The 15,640-nt window shown below is 44.5% G+C and overlaps 1 protein-coding gene across 4 annotated transcripts in view; it reads right to left on the bottom strand.

Annotated features, from left to right (window-relative positions):
• Positions 1–15,640, bottom strand: part of STX6 (syntaxin 6) — a 53,150-nt gene that overhangs the window by 24,434 nt on the left and 13,076 nt on the right. The window contains exons 2-3 of one of the 4 annotated variants that reach the window (XM_004028001.4): positions 7,826–7,995; positions 5,140–5,234 (exon numbers count right to left, since the gene is read on the bottom strand). In XM_004028001.4, coding sequence (XP_004028050.3) covers positions 5,140–5,234; positions 7,826–7,995 — 265 coding nt within the window. Of the gene's footprint in view, positions 1–5,139; positions 5,235–6,173; positions 6,231–7,751; positions 7,996–15,640 lie in introns of those variants that run through there. The other 3 variants (XM_063710356.1, XM_063710354.1, XM_063710355.1) reach the window with 3 other exon arrangements.

Raw genomic sequence — 15,640 nt, 5'->3', positions numbered from 1 at the left:
CTCTAAATACAGATCAAGTATTTCCAATGAAAATTTCACATCTGAATTGAGACATGCTTGAGTGTAAAATACATGCCAGATTTATTACAAAAACAGTTTAAAAATTTTAAATCTCTCATTAATATCTCTTATATTGACTACATGTTTAAATGATCATGTTTTGGATATATCAGGTTAAATAAAACATATTAAGCTCACCTATTTTTACTCTTTTAATGTGGCAACTAGAAAATTAAAAATGACCAAGAGGTTCACATTTTATTACTACTGAACAGCACTTCTCTAGGTTTATCTGCGTCATTGTAAGACTATGTCCACAATGTAATTTTTCATAGAAAAAAAGTTACAGATTATCATGCCACTGCTTTTTAAAAGTTTGCATATTTCAATGTCCATAAAATGGCTGTGAAAAATAAAATTGTTGACACTAATTATTTCTAGGGAGTGAAATTAGAGAACGAAGAGGCATTTTCTCTTTTCTTCAAAGTTTTTTCATCAAAATTATTTGCATTTTATAAATACCAAGTACAGATTATTTTTAACCTAGGAAAATAAAATGCTATGATTGCATAACAGTATGATCACAACTACGTAAAAATACAACTGCCCTGCATTGGGAGGAAAATTATGAAGAAAACGCAAAGTCTTGTGCTATGTATTATTCTGAGTTTAGGTTCCTTTTTCTACTTTTACTTCTTGAAAATTTTCTCTAATTTTCTTTGAGCTTGCATTATCATAATTAAATGTGTATTTTAAAGATGCAGTTTTTAAAGTTTTATGCTTAATAAAAACCATGTGGGGTTATGTGTGTGCCTGCATGGGTGTTAGCCCTGATGAGGCAGATTCCTCCAATAGCCCTGTGGGTAGGCATCCTGTATGTGACCACCACCACCGCAGGTAAGGATCTAAGGATCTATGGCTTCCACCTCTTTTTTTTTTTTGAGGAGTCTCACTCTGTCTCACAGGCTGGAGTGCAGTGGCACAATCTCAGTTCACTGCAACCTCTGTCTCCGGTTCAAACAATTCTCCCACCTCTGTCTCCCAAGTAGCTGGGACTATAGGCAGTTGCCACCACACCCAGCTAATTTTTGTATTTTTAGTAGAGACAGAGTTTCACCATGTTGGCCAGGGTGGTCTCAAACTCCTGCCCTCAAGTGATCTGCCCGCCTCAGCCTCCCAAAGTGCTGGGATTACAGGCATGAGCCACCACACCCCGCCAGCTTTCACTTCTAAGATGGCACTTTATCCATGTAGGTCAAAAGTTAGCAGATACCATACAACACCTTCATATTGGAATTCGGGATCTTAAACTATGTTACTAAATAGTTTTAAACATTTTAGAACAATCTATCATGCCAAAAACATAATTACTCATCTTCTTTCTAACACATGACGTTTAGAACCAGCAGTCAAGCAACAAGTCCCAATAAAATATGGTTCATCTGCCAAAGGAACAACAAATGTCCTGGTTATTTATGCTTCTGTTCCCATTTCACACTGTCTTCCAAGCTGAATGAATGAGACATCACAAACCCCAGTGCTTCCCACTCATAACTCTTACATTTCAAGGTCATCTGTGCACACACTGGATACTTCACCCTTTTTGATTAACCAAAGCCATTTCCATCTTGACTTAAAATTGACTGTAAACAATTCTTACATTGGAGCAGGTTCGGTTTTTTCATGGAGTGGGTAATAGTTCTGATTCTAACTTTTAAAGTCAGAGAATGTTAGTGAGGATTATTTCATAGATAAAACTGAGATCCAGGGAGGTTGAATGACTTACCATGGTTAAGATTTATTAAGGTCACAGCTTAGCCTAGAACTCAGGTTCCCTTACCCCTTATATTCACTGTTGTTCTGCCATATACTGCAAAACCTCTTGATCCTAAAGTAAAACCAAAGTCACTTCTAGGATATATTTCTAAAACACAAAGATTTCACATGTGGAATCTTTGATGTATAGGTGACTTCACAAGAGTAAAAATGATTACCTCAAAAATATGAAAGCTATTTACACAAAAATGTGAATATTTTGGTTCTTCACTAAAAACTGCCAGCAAAACTGAATTTGTACAGACTTAAAAGATGCTTGGAAAAACATACACAAGACTCTAAACAAGGAAAGCTTACTAAAGGCATAACCAATGGACATTAATCAAGAAGAAACAGGCGATTTACTTCTTCAGGCTAAAGCAAAAAAAGAAAAAAAAACCACAAAATGCATAGAGTATCACTGACTCCCCTGCCTACAAAAGAGAAAGCATAAGTAGAATACACTGTTTGAAAGATAAAGTCAATCAAAATTTTGGAGCAATATTAAATGAAAGCCCACTAGTAATACTAACAGAAGAACATAAATTTGTACAAATTCCTAATTTGAACTTCATTTCGTCTCATTTTCCAAATCTGCTAACCCTCTGCTCCCTCTCTATCGAGCTCCTCCACCCAGAACCCAGAAATCTCTACACACAAACACTGTTTAGCTAAATGTGGTAATATGGAATTATACAAGGTGTATTTTATTTTTAATCGAGTTAGCACCATTGCTATTTCCTTCTCTTCTATAGGACTTTCAACTAGAATTTATTACAATCAGATCAGCAAAAGCTCAGTTAGGTACTGTTAGCCTACCACTGGTAAATACTAACAGCTTCCCCCAAAGGGGTCATAAATTTAAACAAGAATGATTTAAAACCCTAAAATATTCAGGTGGATCACATAGTTGAGTATGGTTTAGATCTCAACTCTAAAAGGACAGTAAGATTTTGAAGTACTGACTTGATTTAGAATACCTCTCATTACTCTGTTCTCACATTGCTATAAAGAACTGCCCGAGACTGGGTAATTTATAAGAGAAAGAGGTTTAATTGACTCACAGTTCAGCATGGCTGGGGAAACCTCAGGAAACTTACAATCATGGCAGAAGGGGAAGCAAGGCAACTTCTTCACAAGGCAGCAGGGAAGAGTGACAGCAAAGTGGGAAGAGCCCCTTATAAAACCATCAGCTATCATGAGACTCACTCACTATCATGAGAACAGCATGTGGGAAACTGCCCCCATGATTCAATTACCTCCACCTGGTCTCTCCTTTGACACATAGGGATTATGGGGATTACAATTCAGGATGAGATTTTGGGTGGGGAAACAGCTAAATCATATCAACCTCTTTCTAAGAATGTACTTTAAAAAGCTTTTCAGATATTAGAAAATGAACTTTGGATTCTTCTTTCCATTATACCAATGAACTTAATTTTCAATATATGAACCTCTAAATTTCAATTTGCAAACCTCCTAAGTCTACCTTGCAGAAAGAATAAATACAATGATTAAGGTTAAGGACATACGCTTCACTGCAAGGCCCCACTTAAATATTAACGTCTATAGGAGTGTCCTTCAAAAAACCTACTACAAAAAAAAAAAAAAAGCTTATACAAAATAATTGGGGATTTACTTATCTTACAAAAAATATGTCACCTAACAACAAGGCTTCCTCATCAGAACAGTATTTTGAACTGGCTAGAAATTAAGAATGTCTAATCCAAACACTCACTGTGGATGGGGCATCTGAGGTCCAGAAAGGTTTCTCCCTCATTAAAATGTGGGTTTATCTATAAACAACTTACGTATATGTATATAGAAAGGCAACTAATGAATAAAACAAGTAACAAGAATATATAAAGTTCAGTGATAATCTACCATTTGAAATAATTTCAAAAGGAAATCACATGATATAAAGACTTTGGCAAACACAAACTAAGGTTCCTGCCTAAGATGACTCTTAAAAAGCCGTATGTTAGCACTGGTATGATCCCAAGTCTTTTTATTCAAGGAAGCTGCTTTCTAGTACATATGTTAAAGACAGCTGGTTCTCTTACATCTAGTTATGCTAATCAAATGGCTTAGCCATATAGTTTCAAAATATGAAACATTTTAATGACCCAAGATTGTACTTAATATTTTTCTTAGATTCTTTAATAATGGGTATTATTCTAAATAACTTAGAACTAAAGATTTGTTCACTTGGATCAATTTTTTACACTGATAGATGCTTGTTTGCTCTGGATAACTCTGGAAGGGCTGTCAAGTAGTTACATATGGAAATGTCAGTATCTTGGGTTGCAAGAGTTCCAGAAGCAATTCAGATGGCGGAAGAGGCCACTATCCAAACCCACTAAGAGTCACTCTTCAACAATGCAAAGTGATTACCAATCAATCAAAAAACCAAATGGTTTCTACAATAGTAATTGTTTTGTTCGTCAAGAAATAGAGTACACTAAGAAATAAAAAGTGAGAAAGATAACTAGCTTGAAGAAACCAGAGGTATGGACAAGGGTCTAATCATTCAGGATGACACCATTTGAATGTACCCTGCCCAAAGCCAGCAGATTACTGTCTCATTTTTGCTCTCGGAAATAAGCCTGACAGGCCGGGCATGGCGGCTCATGCCAGTAATCCCAGCACTTTGAGAGGCTGAGGCAGGCAAACTACTTGAGTTCAGGAGTTCAAGACCAGCCTGAGCAACATGGTGAACCCTGTCTCTACAAAAAATTAGCCTGGTGTGGTGGTGCACGCCTGTAGTCCCAGCTATTTGGGAGGCGGAGGCTGCAGTCAGCCAAGATCGTGCCACTGCATTTCAGCCTGGTCAACACAGTGAGACTTCGTGTCAAAAAAAGAAAGATTAAAAACAGATTTCTTTTTCTTCAATCAATGGAAATTTTTTTTTTTTTTGAAGGTACAGTGACATGATCATAGCTCTCAGCCTCAACCTGATCCTCCCACCTCAGCCTACCATCTTGGTCTTCCATGTAGTTGAGACAACAGGTGTGCACCACCATGCCCAGCTAATTTATATATATATATATTTTTTAGAGACAGGGTTTCATCATGTTGCCTGGACTGGTTTCAAACCCCTGGGCTCAAGTGATTCACCCACCTCCACCTCCCAAAGTGCTGAGATTACAGGCATGAGCCAACATGCGTAGCCAATCAGAGAAATTATATATGGGGAAGCTCACATTTAATTCATATTTAAAAAGTGGTTTCAGAGGTGACCTATTACTTTACAATTAAGGGAAAGAGCTCTAAGAAGTCTGGCTATTTCTTATACAGATAACACAATAAGATCATATTCCTTACCCTGACAACTTGCCGAGTACTTGTAATGAAGGCTTTTCTTATACTCAATTCAGTTGCATCAAGGTTAAATTTTCTAGGATTTGCTTCAACTATGCGTAGGTCAAAAAGTCAAGGTAAAACAATTTCATCATCAAAGCCTGACAACGTCCTGTTAACTCACTGAATCTCTCACATGCAAACAAATAAAATCTGGCTCAAACTTTCTGAAAACATAGTCAGCTGGACACCAATCATTCTCAGACTTCCTCTGCCCACAGCCACAGGAGGGAGGATCCCTTTGCTCCAAGACAGAAATGATCTGTCTGGTTAGGAAGCATAGCCCCTGCTGATGAGCTTCACTGCAAACACTTAGGGCTATCTGACCACAGTTGAGCTGGGCTCTTCCTGTTTGCCAACACTTGTGTCTATCCTTTTTTGACTCCTGATCACCTTTACTAAGACAGCTTTTGCAAGCCCTTTTCTCCTGCCATTCCAAATCACTTCCCATTATGCCAAGATGCTAACCCTACTTCTTAATCTAGAGAGATCAGGCCTTCCTCAGAGAAGCTGCCCTCATTCCCTTACCCTCTAGCCTGGTCCAACGCACCATGTCAGACACTCGCATAGCTCTCTATACTTCTCTTTCATAGTCTGCAGGTATCTATTTGTGTTATTACTTGATTACCATCTGTCCCCCATCCCTATCCACTCAAAGTTCTGTGAGGGCTAGTATAGTGTTTATTAATCTAATCTCTGTAACCAACAAAATGCCTGGCACATAGTATACTCAATAAACATTTGCTGGTTGAATGATGAGTATCTATTAAAACTTTTGTTTTTTTAATCTCACATTTTCTCTATCTCCCCTAACTTTTTTTCCTTCCCTCCTTTCTCAAGGGAAGAATTATCTCCCTGTAACTGTGCTTTTGATCCTGCCCCCTCACATATTTGCCACTAATTTTAGAGAACATACTTGCCTTTTAATAATGTAAAAGGTACCAGGGTCATCATGAATAACAAAAATTATTTACTCCATGTATCAACTGCATACGAACCTGTGCTAACTATAAGGTGATCCTGACAGAAGCTGGTTTCCTTGATGTTTTATCTCACTTAGGGAAAAAACAAAACAGAACTCAGAACATGCAAGTGGCATATCTTCCACCTAAAGTTTTGGTTAAGTGGGATTTCCAGTTGAAAAAAAAGGCTATATAATGAAGTTTTTACAGTTCTCCAGTGCATGAGTCAGATCAGTGGACTTACTTCACATCAATACCATGAATTAGCAGAACAGATCTGCTTTTACTAAATGCAGTTTCATGGAACAAGACGTCTCTTCAATGGACGGTAGCATTGTAACATCACTTCTTAAACATGAAGACAGTCTACAAAAAGATTTTTTGATCTCTAATTACCGAAGTGTAACACTGGCCTGTATGGACCTCTATATGATAATGACTGCTAACACTATTACATAAGCTGTGTGCCAGATGCCATTCTAAACTCTTTACCTGTATAATCCCAATAATCCTATGAGCTAGGTACTCTTGTTATCCTAACTTTCCACTAAAGAGGAAACTGAAGCACAGGAGGTTAAGTGATGAGCCCAAGTCACATGGTAACTGGTTGTGATACTGTAATAAATGCAAATTCGGTCTCTGCCCCTCATTTCTGGCACACAGCTCCTTGATCCCTTGGAATCTCCAGATGAGTATCTTTTGTATGTTAATGGAATAATTGATGGCTGGGGGTTTCTAGATAGCCTCAGGATGAGGGGCTGGTCCCCAGAGAAACCAACCATGTGATTAGACAGTTGAAGCTTTCAGCCCCCTGCTTAACCCCACCCCAGGGGAAAGGGGCTGAAGGCTGAGTTGATCACCAATGGCCAACTGATGTGATCAATCATGCCTACGAAACGAATCCTCCACAAACACCAAAAGGACAGAGTTCAGGAAGCTTCCAGATAGGTGAACATGTGGAGGTTCCTGGAGGCACCTGAAGAGGGCCTGGAAGTGCTGCACCTTTTCTCCCATACCTTGCATGCATCTCTTCCATCCGGTCATTCATCTGTATCCTTTGTAATATCCTTTACAACAAATGGATAAACCTAAGGAAACTGTTTCCCAGAGTTCTGTGAGCTGCTCTTGCAAATTAAATTAATTCGATCTATGGAGGGGGTCGTGGGAACTCCAATCTATACGTGGTCAGTTGGAAGCACTGGTCACAACCTAGGGCTTGCAACTGGCATCTGAAGTGGGGGCAGTCTTGTGGGACTGAGCTCTTAACCTGTGGACCTGATGCTATCTCCAAGTAGACAGTGTCAGAAATATCATACCGACTTGAGTGTGAGGGTAGCGACTTAAAAAAAAAAGAAAAAAAGGGTTTTTTTTTTCCCTTTACATTGGTGGAGCCAGGACTTGAACACCAGAAATCTGACTCCAGGGTCCAGAGTCATAATCATTACACTATGCTGCCTTTATATATATATACATTTATAGTACAGGATTTGTCACACACTGTATAAGAATTTGGCTACTGTACCTTAACTTACTGGGCAAATACTTTAAACATGTCATGGTACAAAAGTAAGAGCAACAAACATTAATCGATTATAAAATGTTTCATCTACATACTGGAAACAACTGGAGAAAAACTTGTCCATTTGTCTATTTATCCCGAATGGCACACACACCACAGAAAAGGATATTAATGGTTTCATCAAGGTCCTCTAGATCCCACTCTATGCTCCGGAGGTTGTTTCTCAGCTCATTGGTGGTCCAGTCGATTTCTTCCCTTGTTGCTGTGGAGGGGTCCTGGAGGAGCTCTGTCCATCTCTGAAACAATCCCTGGGCAGTGTTGACTGCTTTCTGTACCTCTCTGTAATCAAGATGAGGCAAAGGAGAGAAATCACAGACAACATTCCATGGTCAAGTTACTGCATGATTTAGGTTAACATTTATGATCATACACCATACTCAGCAACCATCATTCCCACAGAAGGCTCTTCACAGACAAATATCAAAGTTCAAAACTTTGATACACAGTCTGAGTATTATGTTCTCAGCTGATGCTTGGAATACAATAGCCATTATTTAAGCAGCTACAATATCAAGTTTGTTGGGGAAGGACAAATTTAATATTTTTCTCTGAACAGACTATACGTAAAAGTATAATGAAGCAATCCTACAAATTAACTAAAGGGCAATGAGCATTCCCACATGCTTCCACTTGGTGTGATAGTATTAATAATTTATACTCAGATGATAATTCCTAATATGGTCTTTCTTTTCTTGGTGTGGGAGGAATGAGAATGCTGGAGGGAAGGCTACTCTTACATAGCTACCATTTTATTATAAGTTAAGTATTTTAATCCGAGAAATTCTTAAACCCAAAATCTCATTCAATTTCCAAACATTATTAGCTTTAAATATACCTACTTTCCTTAATTAAGCAATACCATATACCAGATTAGTGTTTGTTTTTGTTTTGTTTTTGAGAGGGAGTCTTACTCTTTTGCCCAGGCTGGAGCGAAATGGTGCGATCTCGGCTCACTGCAACCTCCACCTCCCGGGTTCAAGTGACTCTTCTGCCTTAGCCTCCCGAGTAGCTGGGATTACAGGCGCCCGCCACCATGCCTGGCTAATTTTTGTATTTTTAGTAGAGACGGGGTTTCACCAGATTGGCCAGGCTGGTCTCGAACTCCTGATCTCAGGTGATCCACCTGCCTCAGCCTCCCAAAGTGCTAGGATTACAGGCATGAGCCACCATGCCCAGCCAGATTAGTGTTTTTCTTGTTTAGAGAATGAGACTAGGCCATTAAGTGCTATGATCTAGCATGCTTTTAGATTAGATATAGTCACAAGATTTTAAGAACTTTTACCCCCACCATTGGGCCAATATCCACTATTTAAATGTTATAATCTAATACTACCACATATAAAAGCCAAAAAGGAGTCATTTTATAATCATATGGTCTCTCATGTTCAAAGATGATAATCCCACTGCTCCTGAACTATAAGAACTGTTTTGATCCTTCTATGATTTCTTCTGGAACAAAGACCACAAAAACGTGTTCTAGCTGATTAGGGTGTTTGTTGTCTATGGCTTTAAAACAGAATTCACACGCATCCTATACCCTCTGATGTTTCAAGTACTGGAAAAAAGAAAGCACTAACAAAAATGAAAAAAAGCACCTTACACTCTCCCTCTCCCTCTCCCCTCTCCCCTCTCCCCTCTCCCCTCTCCCCTCTCCCCTCTTTCCACGGTCTCCCTCTGATGCCGAGCCGAAGCTGGACGGTACTGCTGCCATCTCAGCTCACTGCAACCTCCCTGCCTGATTCTCCTGCCTCAGCCTGCCGAGTGCCTGCCATTGCAGGCGCGCGCCGCCCCACCTGACTGGTTTTCGTATTTTTTTGGTGGAGACGGGGTTTCGCTGCGTTGGCCGGGCTGGTCTCCAGCTCCTAACCGCGAGTGATCTGCCAGCCTCGGCCTCCCGAGGTGCCGGGATTGCAGACAGAGTCTGGTTAACTCAGTGCTCAAATGGTGCCCAGGCTGGAGTGCAGTGGCGTGATCTCGGCCCGCTACAACCACCTCCCAGCCGCCTGCCTTGGCCTCCCAAAGTGCCGAGATTGCAGCCTCTGCCCGGCTGCCGCCCCGTCTGGGAAGTGAGGAGCGTCTCCGCCTGGCCGCCCATCGTCCGGGATGTGAGGAGCCCCTCTGCCTGGCTGCCCAGTCTGGAAAGTGAGGAGCCCCTCTGCCTGGCTGCCCAGTCTGGAAAGTGAGGAGCCTCTCTGCCCGGCCGCCATCCCATCTAGGAAACAAGGAGCGTCTCTTCCCGGCCGCCATCACATCTGGGAAGTGAGGAGCGGCTCTGCCCGGCCGCCCATCATCTGAGATGTGGGGAGCACCTCTGCCCTGCCGCCCCGTCCAGGATGTGAGGAGCGTCTCTGCCCGGCCGCCCCGTCTGAGAAGTGAGGAGCCCCTCCGCCCGGCAGCCGCCCCGCCCGAGAAGTGAGGAGCCCCTCCGCCCGGCAGCCACCCCGTCTGGGAAGTGAGGAGCATCTCCGCCCGGCAGCCACCTCGTCCGGGAGGGAGGTGGGGGGGTCAGCCCCCCGCCCGGCCAGCCACCCCGTCCGGGAGGGAGGTGGGGGGGCCAGCCCGCCGCCCGGCCAGCCGCCCCGTCCGGGAGGGAGGTGGGGGGGCCAGCCCCCCGCCCGGCAAGCCGCCCCGTCCGGCCAGCCGCCCCTTCCGGGAGGGAGGTGGGGGGGTTAGCCCACCGCCCAGCCTGCCGCCCTGTCCAGGAGGGAGGTGGGGGTTCGGACCCCCGCCTGGCCGGCCACCCGGTCCGAGAGATGAGGGGCGCCTCTGCCCGGCCGCCCCTACTGGGAAGTGAGGAGCCCCTCTGATCGGCCAGCCGCTCCGTCCGGGAGGGAGGTGGGGGGGTCAGCCCCCCGCCCGGCCAGCCACCCCGTCCGGAAGGGAGGTGGGGGGGTCAACCCCCCACCCCGCCAGCCGCCCCGTCCGGGAGGGAGGTGGGGGGGTTAGCCCCCCACCTGGCCAGCCGCCCCATCCGGGAGGTGAGGGGCACCTCTGCCCGGCCGCCCCTACTGGGAAGTGAGGAGCCCCCTCGCCCGGCCAGCCGCCCCGTCCGGGAGGGAGGTGGGGGGTTAGCCCCCCACCTGGCCAGCCGCCCCGTCCGGGAGGTGAGGGGCGCCTCTGCCCGGCAGCCCCTACTGGGAAGTGAGGAGCCCCTCTGCCCGGCCAGCCGCTCCGTCCGGGAGGGAGGTGGGGGGGTCAGCCCCCCGCCCGGCCAGCCGCCCCGTCCGGGAGGGAGGTGGGGGGGTCAGCCCCCCGCCCGGCCAGCCACCCCGTCCGGCCAGCCGCCCCGTCCAGGAGGGAGGTGGGGGGGTTAGCCCACCGCCCAGCCTGCCGCCCTGTCCAGGAGGGAGGTGGGGGTTAGCACCCCACCTGGCCAGCCGCCCCGTCCGGGAGGTGAGGGGCACCTCTGCCCGGCCGCCCCTACTGGGAAGTGAGGAGCCCCCCGCCCGGCCAGCTGCCCCGTCCGGGAGGGAGGTGGGGGGGTCAGCCCCCCGCCCGGCCAGCCGCCCCGTCCGGGAGGGAGGTGGGGGGTTAGCCCCCCGCCTGGCCAGCCGCCCCGTCCGGGAGGTGAGGGGCGCCTCTGCCCGGCCGCCCCTACTGGGAAGTGAGGAGCCCCTCTGCCCGGCCAGCCGCTCCGTCCGGGAGGGAGGTGGGGGGGTCAGCCCCCCGCCCGGCCAGCCGCCCTGTCCGGGAGGGAGGTTGGGGGGGGTCAGCCCCCCGCCCGGCCAGCCGCCCCGTCCGGGAGGGAGGTGGGGGGGTCAGCCCCCCGCCCGGCCAGCCGCCCCGTCCGGGAGATGAGGGGCGCCTCTGCCCGGCCGCCCCTACTGGGAAGTGAGGAGCCCCTCAGCCCGGCCAGCCGCCCCGTCCGGGAGGGAGGTGGGGGGGTCAGCCCACCGCCCAGCTTGCCGCCCTGTCCGGGAGGGAGGTGGGGGGTCAGCCCCCCGCCTGGCCAGCCGCCCCGTCCGGGAGGGAGGTGGGAGGGTCAGCCCACCGCCCAGCCTGCCGCCCTGTCCGGGAGGGAGGTGGGGGTTCGGCCCCCCGCCTGGCCAGCCGCCCCATCCGGGAGGTGAGGGGCGCCTCTGCCCGGCCGCCCCTACTGGGAAGTGAGGAGCCCCTCTGCCCAGCCAGCCGCCCCGTCCAGGAGGGAGGTGGGGGTGGTCAGCCCCCTGCCCGGCCAGCCGCCCCGTCCGGGAGGTGAGGGGCACCTCTGCCCGGCCGCCCCTACTGGGAAGTGAGGAGCCCCTCTGCCCAGCCACCACCCCGTCTTGGAGGTGTACCCAACAGCTCATTGAGAACGGGTCATGATGACAATGGCGGTTTTGTGGAATGGAAGGGGGGGAAAGGTGGGGAAAAGATTGAGAAATTGGATGGTTGCCGTGTCTGTGTGGAGAGAGGTAGACAGGGGAGACTTTTCATTTTGTTCTGTACTAAGAAAAAATTCTTCTGCCTTGGGATCCTGTTGATCTGTGACCCTACCCCCAACCCTGTGCTCTCTGAAACATGTGCTGTATCCACTCAGGGTTGAATGGATTAAGGGCGGTGCAAGATGTGCTTTGTTAAACAGATGCTTGAAGGCAGCATGCTCGTTAAGAGCCATCACCACTCCCTAATCTCAAGTACCCAGGGACACAAACACTGCGGAAGGCCGCAGGGTCCTCTGCCTAGGAAAACCAGAGAACTTTGTTCACTTGCTTATCTGCCGACCTTCCCTCCACTATTGTCCTGTAACCCTGCCAAATCCCCCTCTGCGAGAAACACCCAAGAATGATCAATAAAAAAAAAAAAAAAAAAAAAAAAGCACCTTACAATATTTAGGTCTGTGGCATACTGATGAGAGCTAAGACGCTGAACGTTAAACAGAGAATACAGCTTCTAGGTGCAGGCTGAGTAAATAAGCAAACTATATGGACAACAAATCTACCAAGGTCTATTCATCTAGTTTAAGGCTTAGGCAAGTCACCTCATTGTTCCTTTCATGTCAGCCTTTAGACTTTCAGTGCTAATGAGAAACCCTATTTAAGATAAAATGGGGAAGAATTAAGTGAGGTGAAAATCTACTTTCTTTACTCTTTATGGGATCTGGGTGATTTGGTGGAGAAAGAGCTATGTATCATTCCTTAATGCAAAGTAAGTCATCCTTTGGCATCCTTAGGGGATTGGTTCCAGGACCTCCACAGGATACCAAATCTGCAGATGCTGAAGTCCTTACATAAAGTGGCATAGTATTTGCATATAACCTACGCACATCCTCCTACATACTTCAAATCATCTCTAGATTATTTATAATACCTAATGTAATTTAAATGCTATGTAAATTGCTGTTATACTGTATTGTTTAGGGAACAAGAAAAAAAAAGTCTGTACATGTTCAGTAGGGATGCAACCATTCTTTTTTTACTGAATACATTCAATCCTGAGTTGGCTGAATCCACAGATTTGGAACCCACAGAGATGGATGGCTGATTGCATTGGTTTATTTGTAAGTACTGAGTATCATTTATGATAATGGAAGACAGAGTTAAAGAGGTTATCTGTAAACACATCTTTTAAAAAATATAAAATATATCAATTCTGTAAAGTAAATATGAATTCCTTCTTGAGAACTAGAAGCCTCAAACCAAGAAGCCTTGGGCTAGGGCTTAGGTTTGTTCTCCACCACCAGTACACAATGATGATGCTGGAATTAAATTCTAAGTAGCAATCTATGAACTTCTTTGGTCTCAGGAGACTCCTTTGAACTCTTCAAAACTACTGAAGACCCCGAAGAGCTCAGAGTTATGTGTACTATGTATCTAATCTATTTACTATATTAGGAATTCAAACAGACATTTTAAAAATATTTGTCAACTTTAAAATGTGAGCTTATATGTTAACGATGTTTTTATTTTAAAAATTCTAAAACAAAAAAAATGTAGTGAGAATGGCATTGTTTTGCATTTGTGCAAATCTCTTCAATAAATGTGGATTCTCATATCCACTTCTACCATCAGTCTGTGGACATACATTTTGGTAGAAGCATATGATGAGAATCCAGCCTCATACAGATACATACCTGGAAAAGGGAGGAGAATTTTAATAGTCTTTTCGGACAATTGTGGATGTACTTTTTCGATAGTATACTTTTTTGACAGTATACCAAAACTTGACAACTGGCTGTTAAAGGTTAGCTGCAATGTGGATCCTAAAACTCTATTAAAGAACTTTTTAGATTTTCTTATTTTACGGTAATAATTTTCTTGTTTTTCTTAGCTTACCAAGTAAAATGGGAAGGAGTATCTCAGTCATTAGGGCGCTTTGTTTCCCTTATACTATGATCCATTGGTCAATCTTGTACAGGCTGAGATTCCGTTATCCAAAATGCTTGGGACCAGAAATGTTTGGGATTTTTCCAGATTTAGAATATTAGCATTGTACTTACCAGTTGAGCACCCCAATCTGAAAATCCAAAATTCAAAATGCCCCAATGAGTATTTCTTTTGAGCATCTTGTTGGTGCTTAAAAAGTTTTGGATTTTGGAACATTTCATATTTGAGATGCTCAATCTGTAATTTGGATCTTTTACTTTTGGATGATTTTATAACATCACATACTGGTCATTAGGAAAGTATTAGTCTACTGAGTATTGCAGAACCTCCAAATGCCAGCTCATTTCAATACACAGTATCCAAAATCATATTTGTTATTATCACCACCAGTTTCATCAGAAAAACTTAAGTATTGGAAATCTGTAAGAGCACAGTAGTTGATATAGGCTTTCCAAAATTCTGTTTTTTTTTTTTTTTAAACAAAAGGCTCTAATTTTATCACTGGTAAAAATACTGTCATTTATTTTCCATGAAGTGACAGGTTCACCTCATTCATTTGTGAGAAAATATCTCGAGAATTTTTTAGATAAATTTGAGATTTGAGAAAGCCTGCAAGTCTGAGAAACCAGTTTGTCATTCTCTCCAGTAAAAATGAGATTTTGCTGCGGGGGGGAAAACAGCTATTTCAACTCACAACTCAATCACATAAGTGCTTTTCCTAGAGACAACCATTTTATTTAACAATACATCACAAAAATGCTTCACGCACACTTCCATTTTGCCAGTGGAATATTAAAATATATACTAAGGGAGAAGATATTTACAAATTATATATCTGATTAATGACATATCCAGAATATATATTTTTAAAACTCTCAAAACTTAATAAGAAAAACCCAATTAAACAAAGCCAGGTGCAGTGGCTCATGCCTGTAATCACAGCACATTGGGAGGCCAAGGCAGGTGGATCACTTGAGGTCAGGAGTTCAAGACCAGCCTGACCAACATGGTAAAACCCCATCTCTACTAAAAATACAAAAAAATTAGCCGGGCATGGTGGTGGGTGCCTGTAATCCCAGCTACTCAGGAGGCTGAGGCAGCAGAATCACTTGAACCTGGGAGGCAGAGGTTGCAGTGAACCGAGATCGTGCCATTGCACTCCAATCTGGGTGACAGAGCAAGACTGTTGTTTCCAAAAAAAAAAAAAAAAAAAAGCAAAAGATTTGACCCGTCACTTCACCAAAGACATACATATGACAAATAGCACAGGAAAAGATGCCCAATATCATTAATGACATGCAAATTAAATCTTCAATTAGATACTACTACATATTTAGAATGGATTAAAATGAAAACAAAATGACAATGCAACATGCTGGAAAGGTGTTGGGTAACTGGAATTCTCATACCTTACTGGTGGAAAGCACAATAGTACAGCCATTTGGAAGAGAGTTTGGTTGTTTCTTGAACATATGTTTACCATACCCCAAAGTCCCACTCCTAAGTGAAATGAAAACTTATGTTCACACAGCCTGCACCTTTTTACAGTAGCTTTATTAATAACAGCCAAAAATTGTAAACAACCCACATGTCCTTCAACTAATGAGTGGATAATGTGC

Source organism: Gorilla gorilla, chromosome 1 (genome assembly GCF_029281585.2).
Source record: "Gorilla gorilla gorilla isolate KB3781 chromosome 1, NHGRI_mGorGor1-v2.1_pri, whole genome shotgun sequence".
Lineage (NCBI taxonomy): Eukaryota > Metazoa > Chordata > Mammalia > Primates > Hominidae > Gorilla > Gorilla gorilla.
Note: the sequence above shows the minus strand (reverse complement) of the source record. Positions and strands in the feature narration are given on the sequence as shown.